Source organism: Muscardinus avellanarius (genome assembly GCF_963383645.1).
Source record: "Muscardinus avellanarius genome assembly, chromosome: 5".
Classification (NCBI taxonomy): Eukaryota; Metazoa; Chordata; class Mammalia; order Rodentia; family Gliridae; genus Muscardinus; species Muscardinus avellanarius.
The window spans coordinates 61,774,734-61,791,475 of NC_137790.1; the positions used below are offsets into that span (position 1 = coordinate 61,774,734).

General features: G+C 39.2%; 1 protein-coding gene across 3 annotated transcripts in view; it reads left to right on the plus strand.

Annotated features, from left to right (window-relative positions):
- The window catches only part of PHLDB2 (pleckstrin homology like domain family B member 2), a gene marked incomplete at both ends in the record, with an annotated part of 135,671 nt that overhangs the window by 99,767 nt on the left and 19,162 nt on the right, over positions 1 to 16,742 (plus strand). For 2 of the 3 annotated variants that reach the window (XM_080696141.1, XM_080696142.1), the window contains 5 exons: positions 1,136 to 1,291; positions 3,123 to 3,233; positions 7,275 to 7,364; positions 11,011 to 11,154; positions 15,434 to 15,574. In XM_080696141.1, the coding sequence (XP_080552267.1) occupies positions 1,136 to 1,291; positions 3,123 to 3,233; positions 7,275 to 7,364; positions 11,011 to 11,154; positions 15,434 to 15,574 (642 nt within the window). Of the gene's footprint in view, positions 1 to 1,135; positions 1,292 to 3,122; positions 3,234 to 7,274; positions 7,365 to 11,010; positions 11,155 to 11,767; positions 11,954 to 15,433; positions 15,575 to 16,742 lie in introns of all 3 variants that reach the window. The other variant, XM_080696140.1, reaches the window with a different exon arrangement.

Genomic DNA, 16,742 nt, shown 5'->3' on the forward strand with positions numbered 1-16,742 from the left:
CCTAGGCTGGAGAATGCTTGTTCTGGACCATAGATTTTCGTGATTTCTTATCTTCCTTAAGTTTTCTCAAGATTATTCTCAGAGCAGTGGTACTTATCTTTTTGAGTTACCCCTTATGCCTGATGAAAACTTTGGTTCTATTCTTTCCAGTAAAAATATTTGTAAATAATTTTAATGGAGTCATGAAAGCCTTCTCTAAAGACCTCAACATCCAAATTCTTTTAATTGACATTGCTTTTGCTTTTTTTTTTTTTTTGGCAGTTTTAGGTTTACAGGAAATTGAGAAGATACAGAGATTTCCCTTAGATCCCTGCCCACAGAAGCATAGCCTTCTCTGCTATAATATCCCACATAAGAATGGTACAAGATTACAACTGCCAAACATATAGTAAATCATCACCCAGAGTCCATATCCAAGTACTTTTTATTGATTATCCCTTTAGTCAAATTATTTGAGCAGGCATATCATATATAAGTATATGTACATATGGTATATATAGGTATATAACACATTATGTTATACATTTATTTATTGCATGCATGGTCAAAGAATATAAATTTAAAATTATGTACACATACTACTCTCTTGGTATGTACATTAGACAATATTCAGAAATTTTAAAAGAAAATAAAAACTATACATAAGTGTAAGGAGGGTCTAATATTTTCTCCTCACATCCCAGTGGATTATATTTCATATCATTTGGAATATATGTATCCCTGTCAGCTCTGTATGTATCTAACTTTTGAATCACTGAATCTCTATACTCATAAAAATTGAATAAAATTTTATATAAAAATAGTGGAGAAGAAAAATTTTCTTAAGAAACTATATCTCAATTTTGGTCTACAGATAACATTGGCTGAATTCTTTTCATACTTGGCTATCCATTCTAAAGCCACTGACTAGCTTTAAAGCAAGAATTTCTACATGCACAGAGCAGCAGTGCCCCCTCCCATTCACTGTCACAGACACTGCTCTGAGTTTAACTCCAAAAGAGAGATCATCACACGCTCCCCCTGGTCAGTGCTGTAACTGACAAATGTCGGGATGGCTGCTTTTCATTACTGCTCCTTCACACTGAGGAGGTTGCTGCCATCCCGGTGTATCTTGTTTTCATTCCTTTCTCCAAAGGATGCTGACCTCTTGGATGTTGAAAGCAAACACTTTGAGGACCTAGAATTTCAGCAGTTGGAACACGAGAGTCGTCTGGACGAGGAAAAGGAAAATTTGACCCAACAGCTCCTGCGTGAAGTGGCTGAATACCAACGGAACATCGTCACCAGAAAGGTACCTTTGCCAGGTGGTATTTAATGTGGAGAATCAAAGTAAAAATCCTTACTTTGTGACAGTGCTGGTCATTTATGCAGCTTTGCTGTGTGTCTGTCTGCCTTTGTATCTGAGTACCTTTGGGTATTTGATCACATCACATTTGGCATCTTATGGAGTCTGCCATATGACAGAGGATGTTCCAAACTAGGGAACTCTGGATATGTTATAGTCATTGTTACATAATATTCGAGATATGTTTATGAATAATATCCATGTTTTTAAATTTATGTGAAAACCAAGTCATAGGAAAATAAGGAATTCAGGCATTTGTTTTAAAGTGCTTCCTTTTTGCAAGCACAGTAATTAGATTCAGAATAATTCCATGAGCTTATTTGCCACTAGAAACAGTTCAGAAGCTGAGCATGGTGGCTCATATCTGTAATGCCATTACTTGGGAGGCTGAGACAGGAGAATCACAGGTTCAAGGCCAGCCGTAGAAACTTCATGAGACCCTGATTCAAAATAAAAATTTTAAAAAATAAAGGGCTGGTTGTGTGGCTCAGAGATAGAATACCCCTGGGTTCAACCTCTAGTACCAAAAAAAAAAAAAGAAAAAAAAACAGTTCAGTAGACTGTCATGCGTATTGTTACTGACTACCCAACTCCTAGCACCTAGATGTCCATCCCAGAATTGAGCTTTTGTTCTAGAATTTAGAATCCCCACCTCAGAACTGTGTACTAACCTGCTCAAATTCAAGGGTAAAACTGAGGGGAGGGGATAAGGAACCAGAGAAATTTACTTCTTGCCAAGTGTGGTGGCACACGCTTGTAATCCCAGCATTTGAGAGGCTGAGACAGGAGGATCGCAGTTCACGGACTGCCTCAACTAGTTAGTGAGGCTCTTTGCAAGTCAGTGAGACCCTATTTCAAAATAAAAAAATAAAAAATAGGGCTGCGATGTCACTCAGAGGTAGAATGCCCCTGAGTTCCATCTCCAGTACTGCAAAAAAATTAATTAAATAAAAATAGAAATTTACCTCTTAAACTCTCAGTTTAAATAAGAAATTCATTGTTTCTTTTCCCCATCAGACATCTCCCAAAATGATGTCAAAAATTCACTGATAGGCCGGACGTGGTGGCGCATGCTTGCAATCCCCACGCTTGGGAGGCGGAGACAGGAGGATTGCATAGGTTCAAAGCCAGCCGCACTGGCGAAAGAGACCCCGTTTCCAAATAAAAATATAAAAATAGGTTTGGGAGGTAGAAGGGCTTCCAGGAACCCCAGTACCACCAAAAAAAAAAAAAAAAAAAAAAAAAGAAGAAGAAGAAAAAATTCACTAATAGTCTAAAACAAGATTTTCTGTTGACTCTCAGGCTCTTCAGAATAGAATTTAAATCACTCAAACTGTTTTGGCCTTAAGTAAAGAAAAGTGTTGAGGTTGGCATGCCAAACTAAAAGTCTTCCAGTCTCTGGGTAATAAGGACTGCCCAACCTGGAGTGACAGTACTCGCCCCATCCCAGCAACTGGGGAGGCCAAGGCAGGGGGATCCCAAGTTCAGGGATAGTCTAGAAAACTTTACAAGACTCTGTCTCAAAATAAAAAAGAGTTGGGGATATAGCTCAGTGATATCACACTCCGAGTTCTGTCCCCCCAAGTACAACACACAAAAAAATAAACAATTAAAAAAAAATAAATGAACAATCATGACTGTCCACCACAACTGAAATGTGGCCACTGTTACTATTGTCATAAAAGCCTTTTCTCCCTTTCCCAGGGCAGACAAGCAAACTCTGAATATGTAATGTGCTTTTATTTTTTTTCTGTGATCATCTTTTCTTTTTCTCCAGGAAAAAATTTCTGCACTGAAGAAGCAAGCCAGTCACATCGTTCAGCAGGCTCAGAGAGAACACGACCGGTTTGAGAAAGAGAAGAATAACTTAATGATGATGCTACAAAGAGTAAGTCTCTCCTGTTCAGTACCGATTGTAAGAAAAGACAACTTTCTACTGAGGCTGCATCTATCAAAGAAAAGCCCATTTAAAAGTGAACGCCTTCATCATTTGAAGGGGACTTTTGTGTACATTTTGTCTTTGTCGCTATTTTTAACATCCATGAAAAAGATCTGTACTTCTTTTTGTTTTTCTGTTTTATAAAAATAACATTTTAATCAAATAGTTAAAGTATCTTGTAACACCAAAGTAGAGTAGCTTTAATGGAAAAATGCCCTTTTCCTACTGTCATATATTTTGGCTGAGCTACTTTGGTGCTCTGCACTCACCATTATTAGGATGTGGGTCTTCCTGACAAAGATTACATAGGAATTACTTTTACTAAATTGGATTTTTAGACCCTTCATGTGGTTTGGCAAAATCATCCTCACCAAATGGGTTGTGTCTCTGTCTCAACACCTAAAGCAACTGCACGTAAAGGGATCCCTTCAGCCAGAGACAGTAAAAAGAGCTTGTAGCCTATCTTCCAAATATGGTCCCTAGTATAATTCCAGGAATAACACACCAAACATAGTTTATGCAGCTGATCTCAAGTCTGAACCATGCGTGCAGACTCTACCTAGGGAAATAACATTTGAGATCATGAAGATATTAGATGGAACTAGAATGGAGTTCAGGAGGAAAATTAAGTCCAGAATAAAGGCTTAAAAGAAGAGGCTATGTTATGGTCCCATCTCTAAGAAATGAACTTTCCCTTCTTAGCCATTTTTAAGCCAAGAAAGTCCTCTTTGGTCCTTTTCATGGAGTTGCGAGTCCAGTTGAGGTACCTAAGCATCCTATAGATTCCACACTCCTTCCTCCTGCTTCTTCAACGCCTAGAAATCTCTGAATGGAGTTGTATTTTCCATCCCTATCATCTGCCCTACTCGATGTGGATAAATTCTGTTGCATTAGCCTACCTACAACCATTTTAGCTTTTGCTCACAATATTCAAAAGCATGGCCTAATTTAGCAGTGTGTGTATTTAAGTAGTTGCTGAAATTTTAGCCAAGAGATTAAAAATCTCGAAGTGATAGATTTTTTAAAATGAGCAAGCATAATCACAGATATGGTATTTCCTCATTAAAAATATGTGAAGTACTATTTGATTGTAGGACAAGTGATCCATAAGTATACAATTTTTGTTTTTTAAAATGATCAATAGATACATTTTAATCTCAATCAAAATCCCAACAAACTTTTTTTTTTTTTTAGCAATTGACAAATTGGCATCAAAGTTTACAGTCAATTCTAATATTCATGGATTCTGTGTTTGTGATTTTTGTCTTCTTGGTGAAATGTATTTGTAACCCCAATCAATACTGTGACACTTTTGCTGTCATTCACAGATGTACTCAGAGTAGTGCAAGTTTAGACTCACTCAATGTGCTCATTTTCAGTAGGCTGAACAAGGCAGTACTCTGCCTTTTTAGAGTTTTAGCTCTCATACTATAAATAAGTGTTTCTCTAGCCGGGGATGGTGACACGTGCCTGTAATCTCAGTACTTGAGAGGCTGAGACAGGAGATGATGAGTTCAAAACCTGTCTCAGCAACTTAGTGAGACTCTGAGCAACCTAGTGAAATCCTATTTCAAAATAAAAAATAAAACAAAAAGAGCAGGGGATATAGCTTAAAGGTAGAATGCCTGAATTCAATTTTCAGACACACACACACACACACACACACACACACACAAAATGTGTCAAGCTAGGCGTGGTGGCGTACTCTTGTAATCCCAGCATTTGGGAGGCTGAGACAGGAGGATCGCGGTTCGCAGACAGCCTCAGCTACTTAGTGAGACCATTTGCAACTCAGTAAGACCATTTAAAATAAAGAATAAAAAATAGGGCTGGGGTGTAGCTCGGAGGTAGAATGGCCCTGGGTTTCATCCCCAGCACTGCAAAACAAAACAAAAACAAGAATCACATGTGTCCTTCTTATGGAAAGTTCAATATTGCACTTTCTCATTTTTGTGTTTTTTGTTGGTAATTTTGCTGTGTAAAATGATTCCCAAGCATAGTGCTAAGCTGCTGTCAGTGTTCCTAAGGAAGGGCAAGAAGGCTATGATGTGTCTAATGAAGAAAATACATGTATTAGATAAGCTTCCTTTAGGCAGGACGTAGAATGCTGTTGACTGTCTGTTTTATGTTAATGGATCAAGAATATACATTAGGTAAAGTGTGTTCCAACAGATACACATGTAAGACAAAGTTGTATATTGGTCACTTGGTGCAGACATGACCAGAGGCTCATAGGAACCCCTCCCTGGACTTCCTCAGGAGCAGTGGTTCAATGTTCATTAATTTAGTGTTTGTGTCAATACTCTAGGACATACTAGCACAAATAACAATAATTGACTGCTGTATATCAAAATGTGAAGAGCCTACAATAACCAAACTTTGAACAAGAAAAACCAAGTTGGAAGATTCATACTATCTGATTTTAAAGTTTACCATAAAGCTATAGTAATTAAGACAGCAAAGTCGGCATGGTGGTGCACATTTGTAATCCTAGCATTTGGGAGGTTGAGACAGGAGGATCGTGGTTCACACACAGCCTCAGCTACTTAGGGAGGCCCTTTGTGATTCAGTGAGACCCTGCTTCAAAATAAAGAATAAAAAATAGGACTGGGGGGGTAGCTCGGAGGTAGAATGCCCCTACGTTCCATCCCCAGTACCGGGAGGAAAAAAAAAGACAGCATTGTACTGGAATCCAATAGACATACCAATGGAACTGAATGAAGAGTCCATAAATACAGCCATATACTGTCTATTAACTTTTTTTTTTTTTTGGTGGTACTGGGGGTGGAACCCAGAGGCTTTCTACCTCCGGGCTACACTCCCAGACCCATTTTATAATTTTATTTGGAAACGGTATCATTAAGTTGCTGAGAGCCTCACTAAGTAGCTGAGGCTGGCTTCGAACCTGCGTGATCCTCCTGTCTCAGCTTCCCAAGCGCGGGGATTACAAGCGTGTGCCACCACGCCCGGCGTCTATCTACTTTTTACAAGGTTTCATGACAGTTCAATAGAGAAAGTGATCGTGCTGAGTCAGCTGAGTCACCATGGGAAAAAATAAACATCAGCACCACATATATAAATTAATTCAAGACAGATCATAGAACTAAAAACACTAAAATTATAAAAAATTTAGATCAAAATCTAAATCTGCAAATATACCTTCGTATCCTTGGGTAACCAAGATTCCATTTTGTGTGTACGCATGCGTGCAGGCTTTGGTTTTAAACCTCTGAGCTACGCCCCCCCTCCCCGGCCCTGTTTTATTTTTTATTTTTAAACAGTCTCACTAAGTTACTGCATGCTGTCTTCAAACCTGCAGTCCTCCTATCTCAGCCTCCTAGGTACTGGGATTACAGACATGTGCCACCATACCCCTGCAAGCAAAGATTTCTTACAGGAAATGACAGAGACTTGTATCTAGTATTTGTTGACTTTCTTATGACTCAGAAATAACGAATTAACATCAATCCAACTTTTAAAAGGCAAGCAAAAGTCTTGAATAGATATGCCCCAAAAGAATATATGTGAAGGGCTAAGAAGTCATATGGAAAAATACTCATCATTAGTCATAGAGGAAATACAAATTAAAACAATAATGTGATTTCCGCTTATACCACCCAGAGTGATTAATATTAGCTTAAAAGTGAAAATTTCAAGTGCTGACAAGAATATGAAGCAACTGGAACTGTCTCAGCCTCCTAAGTATTTGGATTACAGGCATACATCATCATGCCCAGATCTTTTCTTCTTTAATAGTCACTCTATAGAATTTAACTTGAATGAAAAGTTATATAGCTAAATATGTTTGAAAACAATATTATATCAGCTAGCAGGTGAGATTTATACAAAGTGAAGTTTTGAACTAGATATGAGGAGAGGAGATAGAAAGAAGCATGCAGAAATTCTGCTCTTTGTCTCTAAAACAAAGACCCTGTGCTTCTCGGTGTATCCAAGGCTGACCAATAGATTCATGATTTCATGTTGTTTCAGGAAAAGGAGAACCTTTGCAATTTGGAAAAGAAGTACTCCAGCCTTTCTGGGGGGAAAGGGTTTCCTGTTAACCCCAATACTCTGAAAGAGGTAAGTCATTATTTTACATGTCCACTCATGACCTTACTAGTCAGGAGATGTACTTTGGTTTTGTATGACTAACCGAATAGTAAAAAGCATTAACTTAAGTGACTTAATACAAGCATGCAACGCTTTGATGTCTTTCCTGTTGAGAAGTACAGGGATTACCTTTATGTCTAATCCACATGCCGTGTGTGTGTGTGTGTGTGTGTGTGTGTGTGTGTGTGTTGCTCAACAGTGAGTTGTAGGGTAGCCTGGAGCTTTAAAAACATTTGGCTCTAAACCAAGTCTTACCTTCTCTTCTTTCCTTTCTATAATCTCTTTTTTTGTGTGTGTATGTGGTACTGGGGATAGAACCCAGGGGTATTCTACCTCCGAGCTACACCCTCAGCCCTATTTTTTTATTCTTTATTTTGAAACAGGGTCTCACTGAGTTGCAAAGGGCCTCACTAAGTAGCTGAGGCTGGCCGTGAACCGTGATCCTCCTGTCTCAGCCTCCTGAATGCTGGGATTACAAGCGTGCGCCCCCACACCCGGCATTACAATCTCCTTTTTCACTCCTTCCTCTCTTTTACTTTATTTTTCTCCTGAGTCTTCCCATGAAAGTTCCCCAAAACATATAACAAGATAGCCTGATTTATTTCCTCTCTCTTTTTTCCCTCCAATGTGTTTTCTGCGACTTTCTCCCCTAAATTGGGAACTCTTATTTATGTTAAGCTCTGAATATCTTTTATCCATCATCCCCTGGTCCCCGGCACCATTTCCCCCCAGATTTCCTCTTATAGAACTGCACTGCTTCATTGCTAGACTATTTTGACTCTGCTTTGGAAAAATATAATAAGAAAAATTTTCTTTATGTTTATGTTTTCTTCAATTTATAAGCTAAGGCTTGCTTTGAGATAACATTTACATAATCAAAAGAACTTTTATTTTCAAGTTGCTTATAAAAAAGACAGCAAAATTAGACATTTTTACATATAAAATATCTTCTTGCATGTAGGTATTTGAAATGAAATACTCATCACAATAATAGTTTAATGCAATGTGTTCTTTGGAAGCGTTTTAAAAAATATTTCTACAGCAGCACTGTCAAATCACTCCATTTCATAGTTTCTGTTCACTATTTAGGACATGGGACTGGCAGGTTTTGTAAACACAGGGTGGCTATGAATGGAGTGTAGTTGGATGAGACAATGCTGTCAAGGTGGTGAGGGTGGTCTTACGAGTCATGCTAATGAAATGCAGCTCATCATACGTGAGGAGGAAGCCATCAAGTAGTTTGCAGTAGGTGACATTATTCAATATCCATTTGTTAAAAATCACTCTAGGATGCTCAGTGACTAGGGGTTCTAAGGAATGTAAGGAGATGCAGTGGACCCTGTGTAGAGAGGAGTGCAGCCCTGTGGGCTGGAGGTGCTGGCTTTGGACTGGAGCAAGGGCAGAGAGACAGGGACAATTAGTTGGGTTAGTATATATATACATATATATACACATATATATGTATATATATTTTTTGAAGCATAAATGAAAGTTTTTGCCAAGTAAATATTTATTTATTTCCTGAATAAATGAAAGTCTCAAGAATGGTGCCTTTATTCCAGCTTGAATAACGAAGTAGATGATGATCCCTTTTATTGGGATAGATAGGGAGGAAGGAGGAAGAGCGAAGATTTGGCTGGGCGTGGTGGCCTATGCCTGCACAAAACTTGGGAGGCCAAGACAGGGAGATTATAAATTCAGGTCTAGACTTAGCAACTTAGCGAAACCCTCAGCAACTTAGTGTGGCCCTGTTTTGAATTTTTAAAAGGGGCTGAGGTTATAGCTCAGAGATAGAATTACCCTAGGATTAATTCCCAGCATAAGAAGAAAAAAAAAAAAGAGGGAAGATTTGGAGTTTAGCCTAGACAAACTGGGTTTTAATGACTAGTGGCATCCAAATGAATTAAAAGGGCTCTAAATTCTCACCTCCCGATAGAATATACTTTTTACTTTTCTATTAATGAGGTAATCTTTTTATTTCTCTGCAAATTTTGCTGTCAAAAATATACTTGGCTTTTAGACTTTTATTTTATTTTGGTGGTGGAGATTGATCCCTGGGAACAATCCCCAGCCCTACTTTGTTTTTTATTTGAAAACAGGGCCTCTCTAAGTTGGAGAGGCGGACCATGAATCTTCCATCCTACTATCTCAGCCTCCCAAGTACTGTGATTATAGGCCTGTATGCAATGGGAGGTTAACACCTTATAAAATTTTATGCAGTATCTCTGCACCTTTATATAGTGTAAGTTTTTGATACAGTCAATTTATTTATTTATTTTTGTGGGGCTGGGGATTGAACCCAGAAACAGCTTACCTCCAAGCTAAACCCCCCAACCTTATTTTATTTTTTATTTTGGAACAGCTTCTCGCTGAATTGCTAAGAGTCTTGCTATGTTCTGGAGGCTATCTTTAAACTTGTCATCCTCCTATCTCAGCCTCCCAAGTACTGGGATTATAGGCACGCACCACCATGCCTGGCTACATCCAATTTATAAACTGTCCGACTGTAGCCTTCTCCACTTTACTATAATTATAAGTTTCTCAGTAGAAACTTTGGCTTCCAGCTTGGGGTTTTTGCTTCAAAAGCATCACATCACAACATCATGTCTTTTCTTGGAGTTACTTTTTGAAAGGACTCGCGTGTCAAATTTAAATGAATTTCACCTTTAAAAGAGAGTGTTAGTTTATATGCCTTATTCTTTTTTCATACTGGTTTATTGCTATGGCAAAAATCATAGTTGATTTGTATAATTAATTTTCATGAAAATTTACAAGTGCCTTTTCCACAAATATAAATTCAGGAGTTTTGATTCCCAGAGATTTTGATTCATGGGTATTTTCTCTAAGCTGAAGCCAGAACTCAAAACTCAAAAGTAACTAAAAATTCTCTGTCCTGGAGCTAGAGTTGAGGGTTGGGGAAAACTGCCTTGAATTGAAACACCATACTGTTATAACTCTACCTGAAGGCGTGCGTGCGTGCATGCGTGCGTGTGTGTGTGTGTGTGTTCTCACCTGAATGAGAAGACAGTGTCTTTTTTATTCTCATGTGGTTGAGATGCCCCAAAGCTAAATTCCATTACAAATAAATTGCCATTTTATGCATGTCTTCTTAGCAACAAACCCAGTAGCTCTCAGCCCATAATCTATAATTTACTGATCCCCTAACCCATCAGGAAACAGAAGAAGGAGAAATCCAAGAGGGAGAGTTTGTGGAAAAGGCTCTTGAATTAGGGAGTGACTGACTGCATTGTGCATTTTATATCTCAGATTTTTGATGTGATTCTTTTCATTGTATGTGTAGTGACAATCTCATTCCATCCACAGAATGAACGTTGGTACCTCTGGATATTTTAAAAATCGAAGGTGTTGGGTTATTTAAGCTCATCATGATTTCACCAGAAAAAAAATTATGTTTGATGTCTGGAATGCCATTTTGGAAGATTAAGCACCATAAATCCATTTTAATTGCTGATTATCACCTTAATGAAATGTTTGATAATACCCAGATACCTGGCTGTGCGCTCTCAGCTAACTCCGTCGTGCTGGGAACATTAATACTCTCGCATGCCTCAGCTTTGGCTTTCTTTGTGTTTAACTTCCGAATTCCTCCTTTTAGGGCTATCTCAGTGTAAATGAAATTAATGAGCCATGTGGCAATTCCACGACTCTGTCCCCTTCCACTCAGTTCCCTGCTGACGCTGACGCTGCTGTCACTGGGCCCGCCTCCGCTGTGCCGGTGAGCCAGCCACAGAGCACAGAGGTGTGTTGGCATGACATTTCATTCATTCACTGCTTTTCCTCATGTCAAAATTAACCCGCGGTTAACTTGCAAATGGACAAAATGAAGTGTGTGTGACTGATACATGTCTGTTTGGCCAGAGGGCCACAGTGATGCGGAGTTTGTAACATATACCGATTTGGGGGTTCTGCTCGACGCTTACCATGTTAGAAACCATGAAATATATGGTACAGAGTGGGCACTAAGAGCGATAACTCCAAACAAAAGAGGTCAGTGTCTTAGCACTCTAATCCAGCCTAGATTTCTTAGAAATTAAAAAGCTTTTCTAAAAATGTTGGTTTGAGTAACCTTTCCGGTTTGATTTTGCTTTGTAATATGAGCACTTTTGAATATTATACCTTTTTAAGGCATTCTTGGGAGTGGCTGAGACTAGTAAACTAAAATATCTCCTAGTGATTCAAGTTGCTTGCGGTGTGGGATTTTAACAAGGCTCTGAATTGAAAGAAGGTCCCCATCATTTGTGACTTCTTGATTAACACATAACAAAGCAGAAAAATCACTGTCAATTTCTTTCCTTTGTCTTATCCTTTCATTTCAAATGGACACATGTATACCTTTTCTATCTCCTATAAAGCAAAGAGCATCTGTCTGTTCTGGATTTCTGTTTCCTCCCACCCTCTCTCCTCATCCTGTCACTCAACCTCCATCAGCCCCTTGGCCCGAAGTCATAGCTACATCTGTCGATCCTTCCCCTTTAAATGACACACCTCCTCCTCTGCCAGCTAAGAAACACAGGCGGCAACAACAGCAGGAACAACAGGTAACTAGGGACTGGTTGGTGTTTTAGACTGTGTGAATTTCACCTGGATAACGAAGTTACGTGTGTGCAATCTCTTCTTCAAATTTCCCCCAAATGATTTTTTTTAAAAGCCAGGTTGCATGCTCCTCTACTTAAAAAAAAAAAAAAATTTTAGGGGCAGTCAGTATGTCTAAAGGTGCTAAGATTGTTACCAAGTATTGAGACCTCCATCATCCTCAACTGGCAAATTTTCCATCTCCATGTTTCAGTTCCCATTACAAAACACTGCAACATAGTTCTTGCTTTGCTAATAAGTATTTCCATAAAATCTATAAGTATTAGAAGTTGTGATGTTGCCACAAAATGCTGTTGTTATACATCATCAAAATCATAGTTATAGGCATCAATTCCTTGCTATATGTCAGAATTTGCTAAGTACCAGGCATAGTGGTGTACACCTATCATCCCAATAGGAGGCTGAGGCTGGAGGAGAGCAGGTTTGAGACTAGCCTCAGCAATATAGTGAGGCCCTCAGGAACTTAGAGAAACCTTGATTCAAAATTTAAAAATGAAATAAAATAGGGCTGTGGGTAGAATGCCCCTGGGTTCCATCTCCAGTACCAAAAAATATTTTTTGCTAAACACTTTAAAATTCCATAAAATAAAAATAATTTAGGCAACTGAAACTTAGGCAACTGAGGCTTAGCCTAGTTATGTATCTTGTCAAAGGTCATATCGTAGTTAATGTATTTAGTCCATATATAAACAGTTTTGGTGAATCAGATTTTTAAATAAATATTACTCTAATACATCTTTAGTACATTTAAGTTCATATTAATGCTTGCCCATTCAAAAAATCTTCTAATAAGTTAAGCAAGGTGGCACACGCTTGTAATCCCAGTACTTGGGAGACTGAGGTTTACATCCCCTCACTACCAGCCTCAGCTACTTAGTGAGGCCTTCAGCAATTTCATGAGGCCTTGTTTCAAAATAAAGAATAAAAAATAGGACTGGGGGTATATCTCGGAGAGAGAATGCCCCTGGGCTGCATCCCCAGTACCACCTAACAAAACAACAACAAAAATACAAAACAAACAAACAAAAAAATACCCTGTTTCAAAAATAAACAGACTAAAAAATTAGGGCTGGGGCCATCTATAGGTCAGAGGTAGAAAGCCCCTGGGTTCCATTCCCAGTACTGGGGGAAAAAAAAAAAAAGCCTGAGTCTCTATTTCAGCTATTTGGCCACCTTCTCCTCAAAGTGTGGAATATCTGATTTGTTATAAATCCTTGCACTTCTTCAAGGTCTCTTTACTATATATTAAGTTTTGGTGAAGATTCGTCTCCTCACTACCTTGGATTACTGCCGCCTGGGCTAATAGAAAGCTGAGTTGATAGAATGGTGGGTGGAATAAGTGATGTATCCAAGGATGCGCTAGGAGACAGGAAGAACCAAATATCTTCAGTTATTTGATGTTTATCTTACTAATAGCTTCACTCAGCGTGAAAGGCACCTCTGATACAAAGCAATCAGTTTTCAATCCTGCTGTTTTCTGCTCAATTGTCTGTTAGACTGTTTTCATTTCTGTTTTATTAAGCTACAATTATAATATATTGGGAAGTTTTTAATTTCAGAATTTGTGACATTTGTTAATAGTGGGAACATGATTGAAGTGTTATTTTTTCTGATATAATTTTTAAAAATATAACCATCATTAATTGAACAAACTGCAAAGTTTTATAATCAAAATGTGAACTATCAATCTAGGTGTGATTGGTGTATGCCTATAATCCCAGGACTTGGGAGGCTGAGACAGGAGTTTCACAGGTTAGAGGACAGACTCATAAACAGTGAGACTCTGTTTCAATCTAGTGAGACTTTGTTTAAAATAAAAACTAAAATAGGGGTTGAGAGTGTGGCTCAGAGGTAGAATGCCATGGGATTCAATCTCTGGTAACATACACACATACAGGACTCCCTGGACATGAATCCAACTCTGCCACTTTCGAGCTGTGTGACTTTGAGCAAGTTTATTTGACCTTTCTACACCACTGATTTTTCATTTGTAAAATAAGGATACTGTACCTACCTCACAGGATTATTATAAGCACTAAATGAGATCATCTGTATAAAGCATTAAACCTAGCTCAGTAAGCTCTCAGTAAATATTAGCTAGTATAAGCAGATGATTGTAAACTTAACATGCGTTTGTCATAATTGGCATGCATTCATTTTTATGTATTTCAGAATCCCAAGCTTAGTATTTAAATGATCAAAACCTAAAGAATCTTTAATTAGGAAATCACTTTACCATTGAACACACTTAGGGGAGGAGGCCAAGAAAAACTTTGAGTAGGTTTCAAGTTGACAAAAATCTCTCCATAAAGAATCTGAAAAAAAAAAAAAAAAAGTCAACTGGAGGATTTTTTTTTTTTTTTTTTTTTTTTTTTGGTGGTGGTACTGGAGTTCCTGGAAGCCCTTGTACCTCTGGGCTACATTGCCAGACCTATTTTTACATTTTTATTTGGAAACAGGGTCTCCTAAGCCAGCGCACACGGCTGGCTTTGAACCTGCACGATCCTCCTATCTCTGCCTCCCAAGCGCGGGGATTACAAGCGTGCGCCACCACGCCCGGCAGGATTTTTAAATATAAGGAATTACTGTAAAATGGCCTTGGCCAAGATCTTTTTTTTTTTCTTTTTTTTTTTTTTTTTTCAATACTGGGGATGGAACCCAGGGGCATTCTACCTCCGAGCTATACTCCCAGCCCTATATTTTTAGTCTTTTTATATTTTTGAAACAGGGTCTTACTGAGTTGTGAAGGGCCTCGGGCCTCGCTAAGTAGCTGAGGCTGTCCTCAATCCTCCCGTCTCCGCCTCCCAAATGCTGTGATTACAAACATGAGCCACCACGCCCAGCCGCAAGATCTTTTTAAATGTAAGAATAATCTAGAAGGATGCCTTTTATGAGAACTGTGGATTTGGAGTGTGTGTATGTGACTGATATATAAACATGAACTGTTATCACTTTCAAAAGACCTCCCTGATACTTGCTCCTCCTCCTCCTTCTCTTCCTTCCCCCCTTCCCTGTCCTCCTCACAATGGGATCTGGGCCAACACACAGAACTTTCCAGACAGACCAGGGAAGAAACCGTTTACTTGCTCTGGCCACTGGCAGTTCTCCTGCACACGTGGCCACCCTCGTAACGATTTGTAAGTTGTCCTGAGGCCTTGGGTAGTGGGCAGTATAGAAGTAAGAGGCAGATTTTTAAAAACGTGTTCTAGGTTCAGTCATACATTCTTCCAGTGTCTATTATATTACTAGGTGCTAACCCAAAGTCTGTTAGTGAATGCAAGAATAAGTTGTTGAATAATAATAATAATAATAATAATAATAATAATAATAACTGTTAAAATTCCAAAACTTCTTTGTAAATACATAATTCTTCATTTCCTCAGTGAGTCAAGTGTTGCTATTTTGCTTTACATTTGCATTTAAAGCACTTTAGAAGTCTGGAAGAAAGAAAAAAACAGCATAAAGAAGGCCTCTATCTGAGTGACACTTTGCCTCGAAAGAAAACCACACCTTCCATCTCCCCACATTTCAGCAGTGCTACAATGGGGAGAAGCATCACCCCAAAGGTAGGATGCGGAAGAGCCACAGGTTTCTCAATCCGTGAGTCTTCTCAACATATTCACTGCCGGGCAAAGGCCTGTGAGGAAAAATACAAAATAACAAACCATTGAACTTGCTGGTTCAGCAGACATCATGATTATATTGCCTTTTCTGTCCTGTGCAGAGGATATGTGGAACTGCACATTCTGGAGCCCAAGAACGTGGCCCAGGGTATTTTCTACCAACACAATGATAGAGACTGACCTTGACCTTGATGGACACCCGCAAGTGCATCCCAGACTTAGGAACAGGCTATGATACAGGCTCTGGGTTCCAGGAGTAACAGCAGCAAATATTTTTGGGGTTATTTCTATGACTCTGATACTGGACTTAGCCCTTATTGAACTGTCTCATTTTAAAAATCAACAGCACTATGTAATAGAGGTACTTACTGCTTATGATCCCCACTGTACACATGGGTGAGCTGAGGTATAATAAGGCTTAGTGACTAGTCCAGGAGCCCTTGGCCAGGGCCAGAACGTGAACCCACTCAGTCTGCCACCTGCCACCTCCCTCTTGTTCTTCTGATGTGTCCAAGGGGTCACCACAGGAACAGAGGAAGAGGCAAGTGACACGGAGCTTCTTGGTAGGACAGTCTTTGCGCCCTTCTCCTGCCCTCGGTCAGAGTAGCTACGTTTTAATCTGTTTTATAATTTGGTTTTTCAAGTATATGTTATTTACATTGAAGCTCTGGCTGCTTCAAAACAACCCTAAAACCAGTGTGATGTTAGTAGGTTTCTCCAGTTTTCAGCCCACTGCATAACAGGAGGTGGATGGAAATCGGTGCACTTGGAACCAGCACAGCTCTCCTTGTACTTCCGCATGGTGTGCATGCATCCCCGCCCCTGCATCGCCTGCTGCTCCTTACGCATGAAGAACTTGCGGTCTTTCTCTCACGTGATTGTGGGCAGTGTCTCCCCCCCCCCCACTGCCTTTCCTCTGGGGATTATCATCATTGGAGGAAGTGCTGTGAGGTAGAGATTGCCATGGAGCTTGTAAGGAGGAACAGCCACCTAAATGGCCTTTAGCATTTAGCATCAATAAACAGGAACAAAGACCTACCTTCTCTTTTCTCTGCACTTAAATAGGAGTTATGAAAACAGGGATGCAGTCACTTCCTGAAGGACCATTCAG